This window comes from Somniosus microcephalus, chromosome 3 (assembly GCF_052327205.1).
Source record: "Somniosus microcephalus isolate GS21.2 chromosome 3, FLI_Smic_1.0, whole genome shotgun sequence".
Taxonomy (NCBI): domain Eukaryota; kingdom Metazoa; phylum Chordata; class Chondrichthyes; order Squaliformes; family Somniosidae; genus Somniosus; species Somniosus microcephalus.
In genome coordinates, this window is record NC_140989.1 from 347,511,011 (window position 1) to 347,531,628 (window position 20,618).

General features: G+C 47.5%; 1 protein-coding gene across 4 annotated transcripts in view; it reads right to left on the reverse strand.

The window, feature by feature from the left end:
* Window positions 1-20,618, reverse strand: part of ccdc18 (coiled-coil domain containing 18) — a 183,272-nt gene that overhangs the window by 75,399 nt on the left and 87,255 nt on the right. For all 4 annotated transcript variants that reach the window (XM_085983310.1, XM_085983311.1, XM_085983312.1 and 1 more), the window contains 3 exons: window positions 5,295-5,372; window positions 4,972-5,088; window positions 1,252-1,419 (listed from right to left, as the gene is read on the reverse strand). In XM_085983310.1, coding sequence (XP_085839436.1) covers window positions 1,252-1,419; window positions 4,972-5,088; window positions 5,295-5,372 — 363 coding nt within the window. The remainder of the gene's footprint in view (window positions 1-1,251; window positions 1,420-4,971; window positions 5,089-5,294; window positions 5,373-20,618) is intronic.

A 20,618-nucleotide genomic window follows, 5' to 3' on the forward strand; every position in this document is an offset into this window, starting at 1 on the left:
CCTGTGTTTTTTCAGTCCTGACGAAGGGTTTCAACCTGAAACGTTGACTCTATTTCTCTCTCCACAGATGTTGCCTGGCCTGCTGAGTTTTTCCAGCATTTTCTGTTGTTAATCCTAATTGCTATGTCTGCCTTGCTCCTATATCACTTTTTTCCCTTTTCCATCAACTACCTAATCTAACCCTATTAAATTCTGACAGTCGCTGCTTCAATCTCCAGCCTCACAAACCTCTGCCCTAAATCTCTTACATTTCATGTTATATCCATGACCCCTCATTCTAGACCCCTTAACTACTGAAAACAGTCTGTTTCTACAACTCCAACCCATTCTTCCATAATTTTACACACGTTTATCAAATCACCCCTTAATCACTACTGTTCTAACAAAAACAGCCTCAAATTTTCAAGTCTTCCTTCATATTTGTATTTTCTCATACCAGGCAGCATCCGAGTGAATCTGCATCGTAACTTCTCAATTGCCTCGACATCGTTCCGCTAGTGTGGAGCCCAAAGTTGCACAAAGTTCCCTAACTGTGGTCTTACCAAGGTTTGATATAGATTTACCATTACATCTCAATTTTTATATTCTATATCGCTTGCCATAAAACCCAGATTTTTTTTTTTTTATGGTCTTATCCACTTGAGGTGCTGCTTTTAACGTCTTGTGAACCCGAACCGCCAAATCCCTCTGCTCCTCCCCATCACCCAGCTTTCCCCCGTTAGAAATATTACTACTTTTATTTTTTGTAAACCAAAATATACCTTACATTTACTGACAAATCAGGAGGCTCAGTAGAGTATTTACTCAATCTAGTTCAATCACATGATTAACAGTGCTTTTTGCCAGCAAGAGTGGAAAGTTTGGTACAACCAGAAACTATGAAAGACTGTACCCTCCCCCACTGCAGTCATGACTCCAGCTTTCTGCCTATGCAGACAGGTGTATGGTATGTCCTAACATCAATCTTAATCTTCCCTTTTAATTTATTACAGATTGAAATCTGTACAATCACTGGGACAGGGTTCACACCAGTTCTCTGGCCCAATAGGAAGTGATTGCAAGTACTGGACGGTATTGTTCTGGTGGAGCTCGGATTTAAAACTTCCGTAAATGAACAAGAGCATTTTCACGCTTTCATCTTGAAAAAACTTGGGAAGTCCCCTCCCAGTGCAGAAGATAGGATGTCAGGTTCCATCAAACAGATTACACTATAAAAATCAAAAGCTAAGTATACACTTTGAAAGCAATCACCTGTCTCTCTAGCATTGTCTGGTGGTCTTCCAGTTCTCCGATTCGAACTGTCCCCTGCTGCAACATTTGCTGATACTGCGGCAAGGTCTGCTGGAGTTGAATATTCTGCTCACTCATTTCGTTCAGATTTATTGCCGATAGCTTCAGATCTTTCTGCAGGCGATGTACCTTCCAAAAGTAAAATTCAAGAATTCTTTATACAGGAAACTTTTGTTTAACCAGAGGTTAAATGTCCGGAAAGCTCTATCCACCGGCAAAATTCAGGAGTCGGTTGAGATAAGTTTTTTTACTTCTTGTTGCTTTTTTTCTCCAGTCGTGGCTCTGCAAGGTCTAGCTGAAGCTGTTGCTTAGCTACAGAGACGCTTGCAAGCTACGCTGACTGTTTTGAAGCTGTTGCTAAGCAACAGGGTTTGTTGCTTCACACGGAGCTCAGAAGCTCCGTATGTTTTAACATTAGCGCTGGTTTCTCCGGCAGTTTTGATCGACCGGCACCAGCTCGGTCCCGTCAGTGCCGGATACCAGAAAGTTTCCTGTAGTCTCCTGAAGCTGCATCTTTACTGATTCATCATGCACTATGCCAATCTTTAGGACCCAAGTTATCTTTGAGATCTAAAGTTCTAGTCCTAGAATGATACAACACAAATAAAAGCCAAGAGATTTTTCACCCCATCAAAATCAGTACTGCTTTTCTCCACAAGTCACCTAATCTAATCCCACTCTCCTGATTGCTCTCCATGCAGACTTTAATATTTCTCTTCTAATTCTCTTGTAAAAAAATTGCTTTAACAACTGCTTGTAATGGAGCATGCCACATTCTAAACATCTGCAGTGTAAAGAAATTTTTTGATAACCGCAACATTAATTTTTTTTGATGATTGCCCACAATTTGTGCACTCTCGTTACCACCTTGCACATCAATAAAAATAATCTATTTACCTTAATTGAGTGACCCTTTATAATCCAGATGACCTCGAATCAGGTGATCCCCTGACCTTCTGAGCTCCAGTAAAAATTAAAAGCCCCAACATCTTGCGTCTTAATTTTTTGTAATTGTAACCCTTATTCCTGAAGATCCTAGCAAATCTATGCTGCAACCTTCTTCCCCTCACTCCCAGAACCACGATAGGGTTCCCCTTGCCCTCACCTTCCATCCCACCAGTCTCCACATTTAACGGATCGTCCTCCGCCATTTCCGTCACCTCCAGCATGATCCCACCACCAAACACATCTTCCCCATCCCTTTTAGCATTCCGAAGGGACAGTTCCCTCCACGACACCCTGGTCCACTCCTCAATCACCCCCCAACACGCACTCCCCTTCCCACGGCACCTTCCTGTGTAAGCATAGGAGATTCAACACCTGCCCTTTTACCTCCTCCCTTCCCATAGTCCAGGGCCCCAAACACTCCTTCCAGGTGAAATGGCAATTTACTTGTACTTCTTGCAATTTAGTATACTGCTGCTCACGATGCAGTCTCTTCTATATTGGGAAGACCAAACGCAGATTGGGTGACTGCTTTGTGGAACACCTCCATTCAGTCCACAAGCGTGACTCCGAACTTCCGGTTGCCTGTCACTTTAATTCTCCACTCCACTCCCACTCTGGCCTCAGCCTCCTACACTGTTCCAATGAAGTTCAATGTTAGCTCGAGGAACAGCACCTCATCTTTCGATTAGGCACTTTACAGCTTTCCGGATTCAACGTGCAGTTCAAAAATTTCAGATCATAACCTCTGCCCCCATTTTTTCGGACGGCAGTTGTTGAGGATTCTGCTATTCCCATTTACTCCTCTTCTAGACCCATCTTTGTTTCTTTACTTGTCCCATTACCATCTCCTTTTGCCTTGCACCATCATCCCTTTTGTCATTTAATCTCTCCTGCCTTCCACCCTATCACACACCTTCCCTTTTGTTCTTTCCTTCTTTCCCCCTCTCCCTGCCCCTGCACTTGCTTAAAACCTGTTACATCTCTAACTTTTTCCAGTTCTGACAAAAAGGTCATCAACCTGAAATGTTATCTCGGTTTCTCTCTCCACAGATGCTGCCTGACCTGCTGAGTATTTCTAGCATTTTCTGTTTTTATTTCAGATTTCATGCATCCGCAGTATTTTGTTTCTGCAACTTTCTTTATTCCTTTTACATGGTTTCAACAATGGGTTGCCCAAAAATGTACATAATACTCCAACTATGGCCTACGGTCTTGAACATTACCTCCTTGCTTTTGTAGTCTATGCCCCTAGATACAAAACTAAGGATGCCTTTATCTACTTACACTGCTATCTTTAATGACCTTTGTATCTGCACCCCAAAGCTCCAGTACTCCATGTAGAATATTACCATTTAAGGTGTATTTCCTTTCCCTAATTTTACCAAAATGTATTACCTCACATTTTTCTACAATGAGCTACATCTTCTACCCATCTTCCCATCCTGCTAGCCTGTCTTCCCACAGCCTTTTACAGTCAGTCATAACTTGCCATATCTCCCCCATTTGGTGCCATCAGTCAATTTCGATATTGTTCCCCCAACTCTTAAATCCAGATTATTTATGGCTATACTTGGTGACTTTGTTCCACTGCCTATAAATCTCAGAAGAGAATCATAGAAACATAGAAGATAGGAGCAGGAGTAGGCCATTCGGCCCCTCAAGCCTGCTCCGCCATTCAATGAGGTCATGGCTGATCATCCAAACTCAGTACCCTGTCCCTGCCTTTTCCCCATATCCCTTGATCCGTTTAGCCTTAAGAAATATATCTAACTCCTTCTTGAATATATTTAATAAATTGGCCTCAACTGCCTACTGTGGTAGAGAATTCCACAGGTTCACCACTCTCTGGGTGAAGAAATTCCTCCTCATCTCTGTCCTAAATGGCTTACCCCTTATCCTTAGACTGTGACCCCTGGTTCTGGACTCCCCCGCCATCGGGAACATCCTTCCTGCATCTAGTCTGTCTAGTCCTGTTAGAATTTTATAAGTTTCAATGAGATCCCCTCTCATTCTTCTAAACTCCAGCGAGATAGAATCAAGCAGTCAGAAGATTTAATAAGACACACAACTTGTAGTCATTTATATACAAACAACTTTCCTCTTCCCCCTCCCACCGCCACCGCCACCCCCACCCCTTCCAACCAATGCCTGCATTTGTTGGGAAAAAACTCCTTCACAAGATCCTTCGTGTTAGTTTCCACCTTAGCCAATTTTTTTGACCTGGGAGAGGATAATTGATTCTGTGGAAGGAATCTGTAAATTAATTTCTGGGCAAGACACCAGACGGGCAAGACAGGCGAGAGAAATCCTTTTACAAAACAGTTTTGAATAGATAAATAGTAGACAACAGAAGTGGGTAGCATCTTCCCTGTTCTTAAATGCTAATACACAATTACAAGGATTATGAGTAGGCTTTAGGGAAAATTGTGCGCATTATTTTGTAGAATTGCCATTTGGTGCAATGACTCACTTTGCAATAATCCAGAACAGTGACTGGAAAGGAAAACAATATTTAAGTTTGGCATTTAGTCTGCCAATCAGAATCTACTGTAGATAATCAAATACACATTTCAGATTTTCAGCAAGCTGATGAAAGACAATTACCAGTTTTGCTCTGAAAATAAATACACACACGCACACGTGTTCTGGAGTTGAAGTGAATTAAACAGAAGTTAAGTCTGGCAAAAAAAAAGTTTAACTTTGATAGCAGTATGTATTATCAGTTTAATTTACCTCTTCAGACTTCTTTCTTATCTGTTTCTCTTGCTGTTCCCGGTTATCTTCAACTTGTTGCAGCTGCATTTTCAGCTCCTCCTTACAAATCACCAACGCAGTTTCCAGCTCTTTAACCTGTTTTCGTTAAATAGAAATGAAAATGTTGTAAAATATTTTAAAACCTGCTATTAAACATTATTAACTTTGAAACTTATAAATTTCATAAAATGGTCATCCAATTTGAAGTTACTTAATAAATACTTTTGTATATACAGAAGGATACCTGTACCATCTATAAAATAGAAATGTTAAACTAAGATTATAGGCTAAAGTTTACAGACTTTGGAAGTTCCTTCTTCTGCTTGATTCTGCAAGGCCTTTAATGCAGCATCACTTCTTCCATTTTGTTTCATTGTCTCCTATAAATATAAATAAAATGGGTTTATTTGGTGGTATGGAATAGATAATGCCAATCTTACAGATCTGTTAAGGACAAGAGTTATATTCATTATATGACAAACAAATAAAATAACCAAGTACTGGAACCTCCACATAAACATTTAGTTCTGTTGCTAATAGACATTTCCTTTTGAACATTTGCACATTTTTAGGGAAAGCAACTAAGATTTGTGTTACATTTTAATGCTAACTAATGGAGGCTAAAATGTGACGAAAGAGCAAGAGAGAAAGAGATGGAGAGCGGCAATGAGAAATAGACAACGAGAAAGAGAGACAACAAGAGAGATGAGAGACACAACGAGAGAGAGAGAGAGAGACGAGAAAGAGTCAATGAGAAAGAGAGAGAGAGAGAGAGAGAACGGGGGAAGAGAGAAAAATTTAATTGCGACGCTTGTAGAGATATATCTCGGGGATTTCAAAAGACTAACAGCACCAGCATCTCCCTCTGCACGTCTTTGATAATGATGTAACCTTAGTAGTAAATTCTTTCTGCAGGGCCAGAAGAAACACGGATAACATAAATCTGGCGTAAATGTTGGTAACTCTTGTGCTGTTCCAGTTCTAATCTTGCAGATTGGCAGCCCAGCTAAATCTGTCCGACGTCAAAGAGGAATTAACTCATCCAGCAAACTAGTCTGTATGGTTTTTGGTCTATGGGCTTTGGGGTAGTTCAGAAAGAGATGGAGTTTTTCAGTAATCTGCCAAACAGAGCTACATTTGATCACTGAGCAGATATAGGCTTTGCACCACAGTATAGTTGCTGATGGAGGCAAATACAGCGGTCTTTAGAATTCCTATTCTTCCACCAGCTTTTCCAACCATGTTAACAATTTCTTTATCCCATATTGTTCAGATGTAATTACTAAACCAACAAGCTTGAATATTTGCAACCAAAGAGAACTTGGCATCTTTAGAGATCAATAATACATTATAGATGAAACTTTATGCTCAATCTATCACGAGAGTTTTTGATTTAGTCTTCTCAACTGAAGATATGGTAACTGTTAACTATCTATATCAGATTGCAGTAATTCAGATGCTGCTCAACATTCTGGTGGGAAATTAGTCACTGTCTTGAGTAAAAAAGGACCACTACTGATGTCTTCAAACATGCCTATTTTCTCCCCCCTTTCTCCAATTTCCTCCAGTCCCCTTCTTCGGTACACAAGTAGTCACTCTCCTTGGCGAAGTGGCCATTCTTTATGCATAAGCCTAGAAAAGTGGCAGAAGACTATTGAAATCTGGAGGGCAGCACTGTTGAGCACATGCGCGCACGCACACACACGCCAGGGGACACTGGATAGCAATGGGACCTCTGGCCAGTTTCTTCCTCCCTAACTCAGTGGTGCTGAGGGAAACCATATTACACCTTACACTGCTCCAACTGAGATCAGCTAACTCAGCAGTGGTTAAATCTGGAGCCTTCCTGACCTGTATTGCTTGGCTACTTCCAACTTAATCAGCTAAGCCATCAGGTAGCCACATACATCCATTTGTTGCGGCTTGATGTTTGCATTCTCTAAAGTTGTTATAGTTCCAGTTAACAGCTTACCACTACATACACCACAAATGTCCAGGATGTCTTAGTTCCAGAAATATTAATGGCTAATGCTCTGAATAGATTAATTCGAGAAGCGGAGAGCAGAGGCCATAAAGGTAAGGCCGACTTCAACGGGATGAGACAGAGGCTGTCCACAGTAAACTGGATAAATCAATTAATGGAGTAAAATGACAGAAGATCAGTGGGAGGTGTTCAAAAAAGAACTTGTGATACAGATCCAGTTTATACCCCTGAAGGGCAAGAGCTCCACTTGCCAAAAAAAAGCCATGGACGAATAAAGAGATAAGAGACAGCATAAAACTAAAAGAAAAAGCATACAGAAATGCAAAAAAAGCACTGATCCTGGTGAATGGGAAAGATACAAGGGTGACAAAAGAGATAGTAAGAGCTGCAAAAAGGGAGTATGAAAATAAACTTGCAAGGGATATCAAAATCAACACAAAGAATTTTTGCAATTATACTAGAAAAAAGAGGGTGGTTAGGAGCAATGTTGGCCCCTTGAAAACTGATAACGGTGATATTGTCAATGATAATAAGGAAATGGCAGACATGTTGAATAATTACTTTTTAAAAATTCATTCCTGGGATGTGGGCGTCGCTGGCAAGGCCAGCATTTATTGCCCATCCATAATTGCCCTTGAGAAGGTGGCGGTGAGCTGCCTTCTTGAGCCGCTGCAGTCCGTGTATTCTGCGGCAAGTGTCACACCCCCTGACTCCCCAAGGTACTCCCACAGTGTTGTTAGGGAGTTCGTTCCAGGATTTTGACCCAGCGACAATGAAGGAACGGCAATATACTTCCAAGTCAGGATGGTGTGTAACTTGGAGGGGAACTTGCAGGTGATGGTGTTACCATGCGCTTGCTGCCCTTGTCCTTCTAGGTGGTAGAGGTCGCGGATTTGGGAGGTGCTATCGAAGAAGCCTTGGCGAGTTGCTGCAGAGCATCATGTAGATGGTACACACTGCAGCCACGGTACGCCGGTGGTGGAGGGAGTGAATGTTTAAGGTGGTGGATGGAGTGCCAATCAAGCGGGCTGCTTTGTCCTGGATGGTGTCGAGCTTCTTGAGTGTTGTTGGAGCTGCACTCATCTAGGTAAATGGAGAGCATTCCATCACACTCCTGACTTGTGCCTTGTAGATGGTGAAAAGGCTTTGGGGAGTCAGGAGGTGTGACACTTGCAGCAGAATACCGAGCCTCTGACCTGCTCTTGTTGCCACAGTATTTATGTGGCTGGTCCAGTTAAGTTTCTGGTCAATGGTGACCCCCAGGATGTTGATGGTGGGGGATTTGGCAACGTTAATGCCATTGAATGTCAAGGGGCGGTGGTTAGACTCTCGCTTGTTGGAGATAGTCATTGTCTGGCACTTGTGTGGTGCGAATGTTACTTGCCACATATCAGCCCAAAACTGAATGTCATCCAGGTCTTGCTGCATGTGGGCATGGACTGCTTCATTATCTGAGGAGTTGCAAAGAGTACTGAACACTGTGCAATCATCAGCGAACATCCCCACTTCTAACCTTATGATGGAGGGAAGGTCATTGATGCATCAGCTGAAGATGGTTGGGCCTAGGACACTGCCCCGAGGAAATCCTGCAGTGATGTCCTGGGTCTGTGATGATTGACCTCCAACAACCACAACCATCTTCCTTTGTGCTAGGTAGAACTCCAGCCAGTGGAGAGTTTTCTCCCTGATTCCCATTGACTTCAGTTTTACTAGGGCTGCTTGGTGCCATACTCGGTCAAATGCTGCCTTGATGTCACTCTCACCTCGCCTCTGGAATTCAGCACTTTTGTCGATAGCTACTTTGCCCAACTGTATTTATAGAAGAGGAAGAGGATAGCATGCCAGAAATTCCAAGGAAACTAATACTGAATCAGGGACAGGGACTCAATAAAATTAACTTCAGTAAAATAACAGTAATGAAGAAAATAATGGCACTAAAGAGTGACAAATCCCCAGGACCAGATAGTTTCCATCCCAGGGTTTTAAAGGAAGTAGGTGAGCACAACTATAATCTTCCAAAGTTCTCTCGATTCAGGAACCATTCCTTCAGATTGCAAAAGTGTGCATGTCACTCCGCTATTTAAGAATGGCGAGAGAGGGAAATCAGGGAATTATAGACTAGTTAGCCTTACATCTGTTGTTGGGAAATTACTAGAGTCTATAATTAAGGTTAGGGTGACTGAACACCTTGAAAATTTTCAGCTGATCAGAGAGAGAGAGCCAGCATAGATTCGCGGAAGGTAGGTCATGCCTGACAAATCTGATTGAATTTTTTGAAGTGGTGACTAAGTAGTGGGCAGGAGAATGTCTATGGATGTTATATATATGGACTTCCAGAAGGCATTTGATAAAGTCCCTCATAAGAGACTCTTAACTAAGGTTGAAGCCCATGGAATTGAAGGCAAATTATTGACCTGGTTAGGAAATTGGCTGAGTGGCAGGAGACAGAGGGGTAGATTTTCCTGGAGCCGTCAGGCAGGGTTTCAGGTGTGTGGGGGGGGGAAATCCCGATTTCGGGGGTCCCGACACCATCCCGCCCAAAACCCGCCTCCACGTAAGTTTCAGGGGAGGCGGGTACCCGCCCCGCACTGGGACCCGCCGACCCGAGGCGGGAAGGGATTAGTGCCAATTAACTGCCTGTTAACAGGTAGTAAACAGGCAGTTTTTAGCCTAAACCCTATTTTGAGGGGTTTCGTGTGGGATTTCCGACGGCTCCAAACCACGCCAGGTTACAGCAGGCGGTCCGTCGGGTTGAAGGACTTGGAGGGGGTCGCGATGTCGGTGTTCAGGTGAGTGATGGGTGCATGAGTGCAAAGGTAAGTGTGTTTGGTGTGTCTAAAGTGTGTAAAGAAGTTTAAATTACCTGTACTTACCTTTACAGCCTTCCTTCCTGTGGTAAACCACTGTTATACCTGTCTGTATGTGTATTCCACTAGGTACAGGTCTGGACATGCCTCGGCTGACTCCTCCCACTATTCCAGGTATATAAGTGACTACCTCCCAGTCCCTTAGTATTCTGGACGGGTCGACCACTCGAGACAAGACCTTCATTCTTTAGTTAATAAAAGCCTGGTTGTTACTCGCTTAACCTCAGTCTTTTGAGTAATTGATGGCGCATCAATTTTATTAACTAAATTTTTTATAATGGAGAAGATCCTCACACCAGCATGCCTGGACCTGGACAGTCGGGAAGCGGACGCTTCCACCAAGTTTGCTCACTGGCTCACGTGCTTCGAGACATTCCTGACTGCCTCCACTGCGGTCGTAACGGATGCGGACAAACTGTCTGTCCTGATCTCCAAGGTGAACCAGCAGTCATCCGGGACGCGACCTCGTACACAGCCGCCCTCCAGCTCCTCAAGACCCAGTACATGCGCCCTGTGAACGAAGTATACGCCAGGCACCTTCTGGGGAGTCGCAAGCAACAACCTGGGGAATCGACTGAGGAATACCTCCAAGCACTGTCCGTGCTTGGCCGGACCTGTGGGTGTAAGGCGGTAACGCCCGCTAAGTACACAGAGGAACTGATCCGGGATGCCTTCGTAGCGGGCCACAGGTCCAACTACACCCGACAGCGACTGCTGGAGCAGAGTGACCTCACCCTCGACAAAGCCTCCGAAATTGCACTAACGCTGGACGCAGCCTACCGGGGCATGGAAGCCTACTCCTCTGCACCGTGGACGCCGCGGGGAACGACAACCTGGGACACGGTAGGACAGCCCCATAGCACCGTGCCACCCCAGCCACAGCCCAACAACGGCCCAACTACCGCAGCACTGTCCCAAAGCCAGACAGCAGTATCCCAAGGCCAGAAATGCTACTTCTGTGGCCAGGCCAAACACCCCAAAGCGCGCTGCCCGGCGAAGAATGCGACCTGCTCAGGCTGCGGGAAAAAGGGACACTACGCCAGCGTCTGCAAGGCCAAAGCCACCCCAAACGCCAGCAGCGCCGCGTGTGGACCGTGCGAGCCGCCATCTTGGGCCCCTAACAGCACCGCGTGTGGGCCGTGCGGGCCGCCATCTTGGGCCTCCCCAGCCATGTGCGAACCACCGCAGCAGCAGCCATCTTGGACGACTCCAGCCACATGGGAATCATGGACGCCGCCATCTTGGACACCAGCAGACCGCCAACCCCCCCCCCATCTGATACCCGCAGCGACACACCGACCCCTATGCTGGCCTCTGTTACGCTGGACCAAACGAGACCGCACCAACTAGCTCGGTCCAAAATGGACGTTAAGGTAAACGGCTATGCAATAAACTGCCTTTTTGACTCCGGGAGCACAGAGAGTTTCATCCACCCCGACACGGTGCGGCGTTGCTCTCTCCCAGTCCTGCCTGCGCACCAGCGGATTTCTATGGCCTCCGAGTCCCAGTCAGCGGACATTGGCGGTTACTGCGTGGCGACACTAGTAGTAGACGGGACTGTGTTCAATAATTTTAAACTCCTGGTCCTGCCCGACCTCTGCGCTGCCGTCCTACTGGGGTTGGATTTCCAGTGCCACCTCAAAAGCGTTACACTGGCGTACGGTGGCCCCCTCCCCCCACTCACAGTCTGCAGCCAGCAGCCTCCAAATTGCCCGCCGCGCACCAGATGCAACCTCTCCACACTCAGAGTCCCACCCCCCCCACTGTTTGCTAACCTCACCCCCGACTGTAAGTCCATCGCCACAAAGAGCAGGCGATACAGTGCCGAGGACAGGGTTTTCATCAAAACCGAAGTGGAGCGGCTCCTGAAGGAGGGGATTATTGAGGGCAGCTCCAGCCCCCGGCGAGCCCAGGTTGTGGTCGTTAAGACCGGCGAGAAACAACGCCTGGTCATCGACTACAGCCAAACAATAAACCGCTACACCCTGCTGGACGCCTACCCACTCCCCCGCATAGCTGACATGGTCAACCAGATCGCGCAGTACCGCGTCTTTTCGACCATTGACCTGAAATCAGCATACCACCAGCTCCCCATCCGCCCTGAAGACCGCCAGTATACTGCTTTTGAGGCAAACGGCCGCCTCTATCACTTCCTTAGGGTTCCCTTCGGCGTTACCAACGGGGTCTCCGTCTTCCAAAGGGAGATGGACCGGATGGTCGATCAAAACGCACTGCAGGCCACTTTCCCTTACCTAGACAATGTGACCATCTGCGGCCATGACTTGCAGGACCATGACGCAAACCTCGAGAAATTCCTCCGCACCGCCCAACTCCTGCACCTGACATATAACAAGGAGAAGTGCATATTCCGCACAGACCGCCTCGCCATCCTTGGCTGTGTTGTGGAACACGGGGTCATCGGTCCCGACCCGGACCGGATGCGTCCCCTTATGGAACTCCCACTGCCCCACTGCCTAAAAGCTCTGAAGAGGTGCCTAGGGTTTTTTTCCTACTACGCTCAGTGGGTCCCCTACTATGCAGACAAAGCCCGTCCGCTGATCAAAACCACCTCTTTTCCCCTGATGGCAGAGGCCCGCTTGGCCTTCCACCGTATCAAGGAGGACATTGCCAAAGCCACCATGCACGCAGCGGACGAATCCATCCCCTTCCAGGTGGAAAGCGATGCGTCCGACTTCGCTCTGGCCGCCACCCTTAATCAGGCGGGGAGACCTGTGGCATTCTTCTCACGAACCCTCCAGGGCCCGGAGACCAGACACTCCGCGGTCGAGAAGGAGGCCCAGGCTATTGTGGAGGCTGTGCGTCATTGGAGGCACTACCTGGCCGGAAAACGATTTACCCTGCTCACTGACCAGCGTTCAGTTGCTTTTATGTTCAACAACAAGCAGAGGGGCAAAATCAAAAATGACAAGATCTTGAGGTGGAGAATCGAACTTTCCACCTACAATTACGAGATCTTGTACCGGCCTGGGAAGCTCAATGAACCCCCAGATGCCCTATCGCGTGGTACCTGCGCCAGCGCGCAGATCGATAGGCTGAGGGCCCTCCACAATTACCTCTGCCACCCGGGGGTCACCAGGTTCTTCCACTTCATCAAGGCCCGCAACCTGCCTTACTCCATCGAGGAGGTCAGGACCATGACCAAGAACTGCCAAGTCTGCGCTGAGTGCAAACCGCACTTTTATAGACCAGACAGAGCCCACCTGATAAAAGCCACTCGCCCTTTCGAACGCCTGAGCGTCGATTTTAAAGGGCCTCTCCCCTCCTCCGACCGCAATGTGTACTTCCTCAACATCATTGATGAGTACTCCCGTTTCCCGTTCGCTATCCCCTGCTCGGACATGACCAGTGCCACGGTCATTAAATCTCTGAACAGCCTCTTCACCCTGTTCGGTTTCCCCAGCTATATCCATAGCGACCGGGGCTCGTCGTTTATGAGCGACGAACTCCGCCAGTACCTGCTCGCTAGGGGTATAGCCACAAGCAGGACCACCAGTTACAACCCCCGGGGGAACGGACAGGTGGAAAGAGAGAATGCAACAGTTTGGAAGGCCGCCCTACTAGCCTTAAAGTCTAGGGGCCTTCCGACCTCCCGCTGGCAGGAGGTGCTCCCCGATGCGCTCCACTCGATTCGGTCACTGCTCTGCACTGCCACCAATGCCACCCCTCACGAGAAAATGTTTGTCTTCCCAAGGAAGTCCACATCGGGGACATCGTTACCGCCATGGCTGACGTCCCCAGGGCCGGTACTACTGAGAAGACGCGTGAGGGCCAATAAAACGGACCCCCTGGTCGAGAGGGTCGACCTCCTCCACGCCAACCCCCAGTACGCTTACATTGCGTACCCAGACGGGCGGGAGGACAGAGTCTCCATACGAGACCTCGCACCCTCGGGGACCGCTGTAACCCACTACGACACAGTCTCCATACGAGACCTCGCACCCTCGGGGACCGCTGTAACCCACTACCCATTACCACCCCCCCCCCATGACCCGATATCCAACCCCAGCAGCCGGCTCGCCTTGGACCGTCACCCACGAGGACTACACTCCAGGGCCCCAGCCTACACAGGACGCGACACGGGACGCAACGCCGGAAGCTCCACCACCCCTGCCGTCGCCACGTCGATCACAGCGGCAGACAAGACCTCCGGAGAGACTCCAATACACGAACTTTTAAATACACTTCACCCCGCCGGACTCATTTTTAAACAAGGGGTGAATGTGGTAAACCACTGTTATACCTGTCTGTATGTGTATGTGTATTCCACTAGGTACAGGTCTGGACATGCCTCGGCTGACTCCTCCCACTATTCCAGGTATATAAGTGACTACCTCCCAGTCCCTTAGTATTCTGGACGGGTCGACCACTCGAGACAAGACCTTCATTCTTTAGTTAATAAAAGCCTGGTTGTTACTCGCTTAACCTCAGTCTTTTGAGTAATTGATGGCGCATCACTTCCTCTAGGCTTCGGGAGTCCATCACTCAGCCGGCACTGAAAGCAAAATGGCTGCGAGCTGTCAAAAGTGACAGCCTTCAGCTTTCATTGCCAGTGAGTCTTCTAACTGAGTCTGTGTAGAAGGACTCAGGTTAGAAGTCAGACTGTCAGTGTTTGACAGCTTCAAACAGCTGTGAAACACTGATATTTCATCTGCCAAGACCTCTTGACAGATGAAATTTCAGTCTGTGATGTCACCTGTTGCCGGGTGGCCCTTAATTGGCCTGCTGAGCCCGCTGGGTGGGCTTAACAAGGTCAATCAAGGGAAAATCGCGTGGATTGGCCGAACGTCGATGTAGGCGGGACTAAAACCCGAAAGTTGTAGTCCCGCCTCCTTCCCGACAGCTTTAGGAAAATCGACCCCAGAGAGTAGGGAAAATGGGCAGGTACTCTAATTGGCAGGATGTGATTAGTGGTGTCCTGCAGGGATCTGTGTTAGAATCATAGAAAGTTACAGCACGGAAGGAGGCCATTTCCGTCCATTGTGTCTGCGCCGGCCAACAAAGAGCTATCCAGCCTAATCCCACGTCCCAGCTCTTGGTCCGTAGCCCTGCAGGTTAGAGCATCCCAAGTGCACATCCAAGTACTTTTTAAATGTGGTTAGGGTTCCTGCCTCTACCACCCCTTCAGGCAGTGAGTTCCAGACCTCCACAACCCTCTGGGTGAAGAAATTTCCCCTCAAATCCCCTCTAAACCGTCCCCCAATTACTTTAAATCTGTGCCCCCTGGTTTTTGACCCCTCTGCTAAGGGAAATATGTCCTTTCTATCCCCCTCATAATTTTATACACCTCAATAAGGTCTCCCCTCAGCCTCCTCTGTTCCAAGGAAAACAGACCCAGCGCCTATCCAGTCTTTCCTCATAGCTAAGATTCTCTACTCCCGGCAACATCCTTGTAAATCTCCTCTGTACCCTCTCTAGTGCAATCACATCTTTCCTGTAATGTGGTGACCAGAACTGTACGCAGTACTCTAGCTGAGGCCTAACTAGTGTTTTATACAGTTGAAACATAACCCCCCTGCTCTTGTATTCTATGCCATGGCTAATAAAGGCAAGCATTCCGTATGCCTTCTTAACCACCTTTTCTACCTGGCCTACTACCTTCAGGGATCTGTGGACATGCACTCCAAGGTCCCTTTGTTCCTCTACACTACTCAGTGTCCTACCATTTAATGTGTATTCCCTTTCCTTGTTAGCCCTCCCCAAATGCATTACCTCACACTTCTCCGGATTGAATTCCATTTGCCACTGTTCTGCCCACCTGACCAATTTATTGATATCTTCCTGCAGTCTACAGCTTCCTTCTTCAGGATCAACCACGCAGCCGATTTTAGTATCATCTGCAAACTTCTTAATCATACCCCCTATATTCAAGTCTAGATCATTGATATATGTTAGGGCCTCAACTATTCACAGTATTTATTAACTTAGATGGCATAGAAAGCCACATATCCAAATTTGCCGATGACACAAAGATAGACGGCATTGTAGGCAGTGTAGATGAAAGCATAAAATTACAAAGGGATATTGATAGATTAAGTGAATGGGCACAACTGTGGCAAATGGATTTCAATGTAGGCAAATGTGAGGTCATCCACTTTGGACCTAAAAAGGATAGAACAGGGTACTTTCTAAATGGTGAAAGGCTAAAAACAGTGGAGGTCCAAAGAGTCTTGGGAGGGGTCCAGGTACATCGATCATTAAAATGGCATGAACGGGTACAGAAAATGATCAAAAAACCTAATGGGATGCTGGCCTTTATATCTAGAGGACTAGAATACAAGGGGGTAGAAGTTATGCTGTAGGTGTGGGTTAGACCACACCTGGAGTACTGTGAGCAGTTCTGGGCACCACACCTTAGGAAGGATATATTGGCTTTGGAGGGAGTGCAGCCTAGATTTACCAGAATGATACCCGGACACCAAGAGTTAATTTATGAGGAGATTTGACACATATTAGGGTTGTATTCCCTTGAATTTAGAAGGTTAAGGGGCGATCTGATCGAAGTTTTCAAGATATTAAGGGATACAGATAGGGTAGATAGAGAGAAACTATTTCCGCTGGTTGAGGAATCTAGGACTAGGGGGCATAGTCTAAAAATTAGAGCCAGGCCTTTCAGGAGTGACGTTAGGAAACACTTCTACACACAAAGGGTGGTAGAAGTTTGGAACTCTCTTCCGCAAATGGCAATTGATGCTAGATCAATTGATAACTTTAAATCTGAGATTGATAGATTTTTGATAACCAAAAGGTATTGAGGGATATGGGTCAATGGCAGGTATATAGGTCGCAGATAGCCATGATCTCACTGAATGGCGGAACATCGAGGGGCTCAATGGGCTACTCCTGTTCCTATGTTCTCAAAACGTGAGAGGAGCGGAGAGCAGAGGCCACGAAGCGCGAGAGGGGCGGAGGCCACGAAGCGCGAGAGGGGCGGAGGCCACGAAGCGCGAGAGGGGCGGAGGCCACGAAGCGCGAGAGGGGCGGAGGCCACGAAGCGCGAGAGGGGCGGAGGCCACGAAGCGCGAGAGGGGCGGAGGCCACGAAGCGCGAGAGGGGCGGAGGCCACGAAGCGCGAGAGGGGCGGAGGCCACGAAGCGCGAGAGGGGCGGAGGCCACGAAGCGCGAGAGGGGCGGAGGCCACGAAGCGCGAGAGGGGCGGAGGCCACGAAGCGCGAGAGGGGCGGAGGCCACGAAGCGCGAGAGGGGCGGAGGCCACGAAGCGCGAGAGGGGCGGGGGCCACGAAGCGCGAGGGGGCGGAGGCCACGAAGCGCGAGGGGGCGGAGGCCACGAAGCGCGAGAGGGGCGGAGGCCACGAAGCGCGAGAGGGGCGGAGGTCATGAAGCGCGAGAGGAGCAGAGAGCAGAAGCCCCTCTATGATGCAGGGAAGAACCTGAAAAAAAATTCTAAATCTGAAAGCGACGTCACAGGAGTGGCGGAGCTAAATGATCAATTATACTTGACTTAATTATAATTAATTTATTTTAAAACTAAGTTTAGTGTTTAATTAATTAATCAATCAGAACAAGAGGAATAAAATTAAGATTAATTGAATAGAGGATACTATGATTAAAGTGTTCTGAATTTATATTAAATTAAAACCTGGCATAAATAGATAATAAATAAGAGTTAAGTAAATAATAAAATAAGGGAGCTAATAAATAAACAAGGAGCAGAGCAGAGTAAAAGAACGGAAAACGCTGCAGTTTAAAAAGGAGCCCATAATTTTAATGAAATAAACAAAACAAGGTTATAAAGGGATGGCAGTGCAGGAGGTGTGCCTCAACTGCAGCATGTGGGAGCTTGTGGAGAGCATCGCGCCCCCAAACAACCACATCTGCAGTAAGTGTCTGCAACTCGAGGAACTTCAGCTCAGAGTTGTTGAGATGGAGTCCGAGGTGCAGGCATTGTGGGGCATCAGGGAGGGGGAGCGTTACCTGGACACTTTGGGGGGAATTTTCAGGGGGGGGGGGGGGGGGGGGGGGAGTACAAGGTTCTTGCTGCCTGTGTGGATGAGGGCAAAGACTGCAGGGTGAGAGAGCAAACTGAGCACGGCACTGTGGTACAGGAGGCCATTCAAGTGGGGGAGTGAAAAGGAATGTTGTAGTGGTAGGGGACTGTATAGTCAGGGGATTAGTTACTGTTCGCTGTAGCCAGGACCGGGAGTTCCAAAAGAGATGGACAGATTTTTGAACGATAAGGGAGTCCAGGGTTATGGGGAGCGGGCAGGGAAGTGGAGTTGAGGCCAAGATCAGATCAGCCATGATCTTATTGAATGGCAGAGCAGGCTCGATGGGCCAAATGACCTACTCCTGCTCCTATGTCTTATGTGTTTTTTTTTAAATATACGTTCATGGGATGTGGACGTCGCTGGCAAGGCCAGCATTTATTGCCCATCCCTAATTGCCCTCGAGAAGGTGGTGATGAGCCTTCTTGAACTGCTGCAGTTCGTGTGGTGAAAGTACTCCCACAGTGCTGTTAGGTAGGGAGTTCCAGGATTTTGACCCAGCGACGATAAAGGAATAGCGATATACTTCCAAGTCAGGATGGTGTGTGACTTGGAGGGGAACTTGGAGGTGGTGGTGTTCCCATGCGCCTGCTGCCCTTGTCCTTCTAGGTGGAAGAGGTCGTGGGTTTGGGAGGTGCTGCCGAAGAAGCATTGGCGCGTTGCTGCAGTGCATCTTGTAGATGGTACACGGTGTAGCCACGGTACGCCGATGGTGGAGGGAGTGAATGTTTAAGGTGGTGGATGGGGTGCCAATCAAGCGGCCTGCTTTGTCCTGGATGGTGTCGAGCTTCTTGAGTGTTGTTGGAGCTGCACTCATCCAGGTAAGTGGAGAGTATTCCATCACACTCCTTACTTGTGCCTTAGAAGGTGGAAAGGCTTTGGGGAGTGAGGAGGTGAGGCACTCGCCGCAGAATACCTGACCTGCTCTTATTGCAAACGCTTCAGCCTTGTCTTTTGCACTCACGTGCTGGGCTCCACTATCATTGAGGATGGGGATATTCATGGAGCCTCCTCCTCCCGTTAGTTGTTTAATGGTCCAGCACCATTCACGACTGGATATGGCAGGACTGCAGAGCTTTGATCTGATTCGTTAATTGTGGGATCTCTTAGCCCTGTCCATGCATGCTAAAAAGCGGAAGCAGCATGCTATATAGTCCTGTGTTGTAGCTTCCCCAGGTTGGCACCTTATTTTTAGGTACACCTGGTGCTGCTCCTGACATGCTGTTCTGCACTCCTTATTGAACCAGGGTTGGTCCACTGGCTTGATGGTAATGGTAGCATGAGGGATATGCTGGGCCATGAGGTTGCAGATTGTGGTAGAATACAATTCTGCTGCTGCTGATGACCCACAGTGCCTCATGGATGCCCGGCTTTGAGCTGCTAGATCTGTTCTGAATCTATCCCATTTAGCACGGTGGTAGTGCCACACAACATGATGGAGGGCGTTGTCAGTGTGAAGACGGGACTTTGTCTCCACAATGATTGTGCGGTGGTCACTGCTACCAATACTGTCATGGACAGATACATCTGCGACAGGTAGATTGGTGAGGACGAGGTCAAGTAGGTTTTTCCCTCGTGTTAGTTCTCTCACCACCTGTCGCAGGCCCAGACTTGCAGCTATATCCTTCAGGACTCGGCTAGTAGTGGTGCTACCGAGCCACTCTTGGTGATGGACATTGAAGTCCCCCACCCAGAGTACATTCTGTGCCCTTGCCGTGTTGTCTGCCTGGTGCCAGGGTTAGGGACATCTCCTCGCGTCCGGAAAGGAATTTGGATGGGAGGAGGAGGATCCAGTTGTTGTGGTCCATGTAGAAACCAACAACATAGGTAGAGCTAGGAATGAGGTTCTGCTGAGAGCTTGAGGAGCTAGGGTCGAAATTAAAACACAGAATCTCACAGGTAATAATCTCTGGATTGTTACCTGATCCACACGCAAATTGGCATAGGGGCAAACAGATTAGAACGTTAAATGCATGGCTCAAAGAGTGGTGTGGGAGGCAGGTGTTTTGCTTAATGGGGCACTGGTACCAATACTGGGGAAAGAGGGAGCTGTTCCATTGGGGCAGGGTTTACTTAAACCAGGCTGGGGCCAGTGTCCTGGCGAATTGAATAACTGGGGCTGTAGATAGGGCTTCAAACTAATGAGGAGGGGAGGTGGGAGGATTCAAGAAAGGGTAAATTCAAAAGCAGTAAAAGAAACGTCAAGGCTGTAGAGCGGAGTAGTGATTTGGGTAAAATAAGCAGAGTGGGTCAGGAAGGGACAGAGAGTTTAAACAAAGGTGAAAGGGCATTCGAGCCGAAGGTGATATCAGGGAAAAATAGACAAAAAGTTAAAGCTAAAGGCACTATATCTGAATGAGTGAAGCATTTGCAACAAAATAGATGAATTAACAAGACAGATAGAAATAAATGGGTTTGATCTAATAACCATTACGGAGACATGGTTGCAGAGTGACCAAGGTTGGGAACTAAATATTCCAGGATACTTGACTTTTAGAAGAGATAGGCAAAATGGAAAAGAAGGTGTGGGAGTAGCCCTGATAATAGAGGATGGGATAAAAGACAGTGGAGAGAAAGGATCTTCGCTCGGAAAATCAAAATGTAAAATCACTTTGGGTGGAGCTAAGAAACAATAAGGGACAGAAAACACTAGTGGGAGTAGTTTGTAGGCCCCCTAACAGTAGTATAGTGTCGAGCACAGTATAAATCAGGAAATTAGAGGTGCATGTAACAAGGGTAAAACAGTAATCA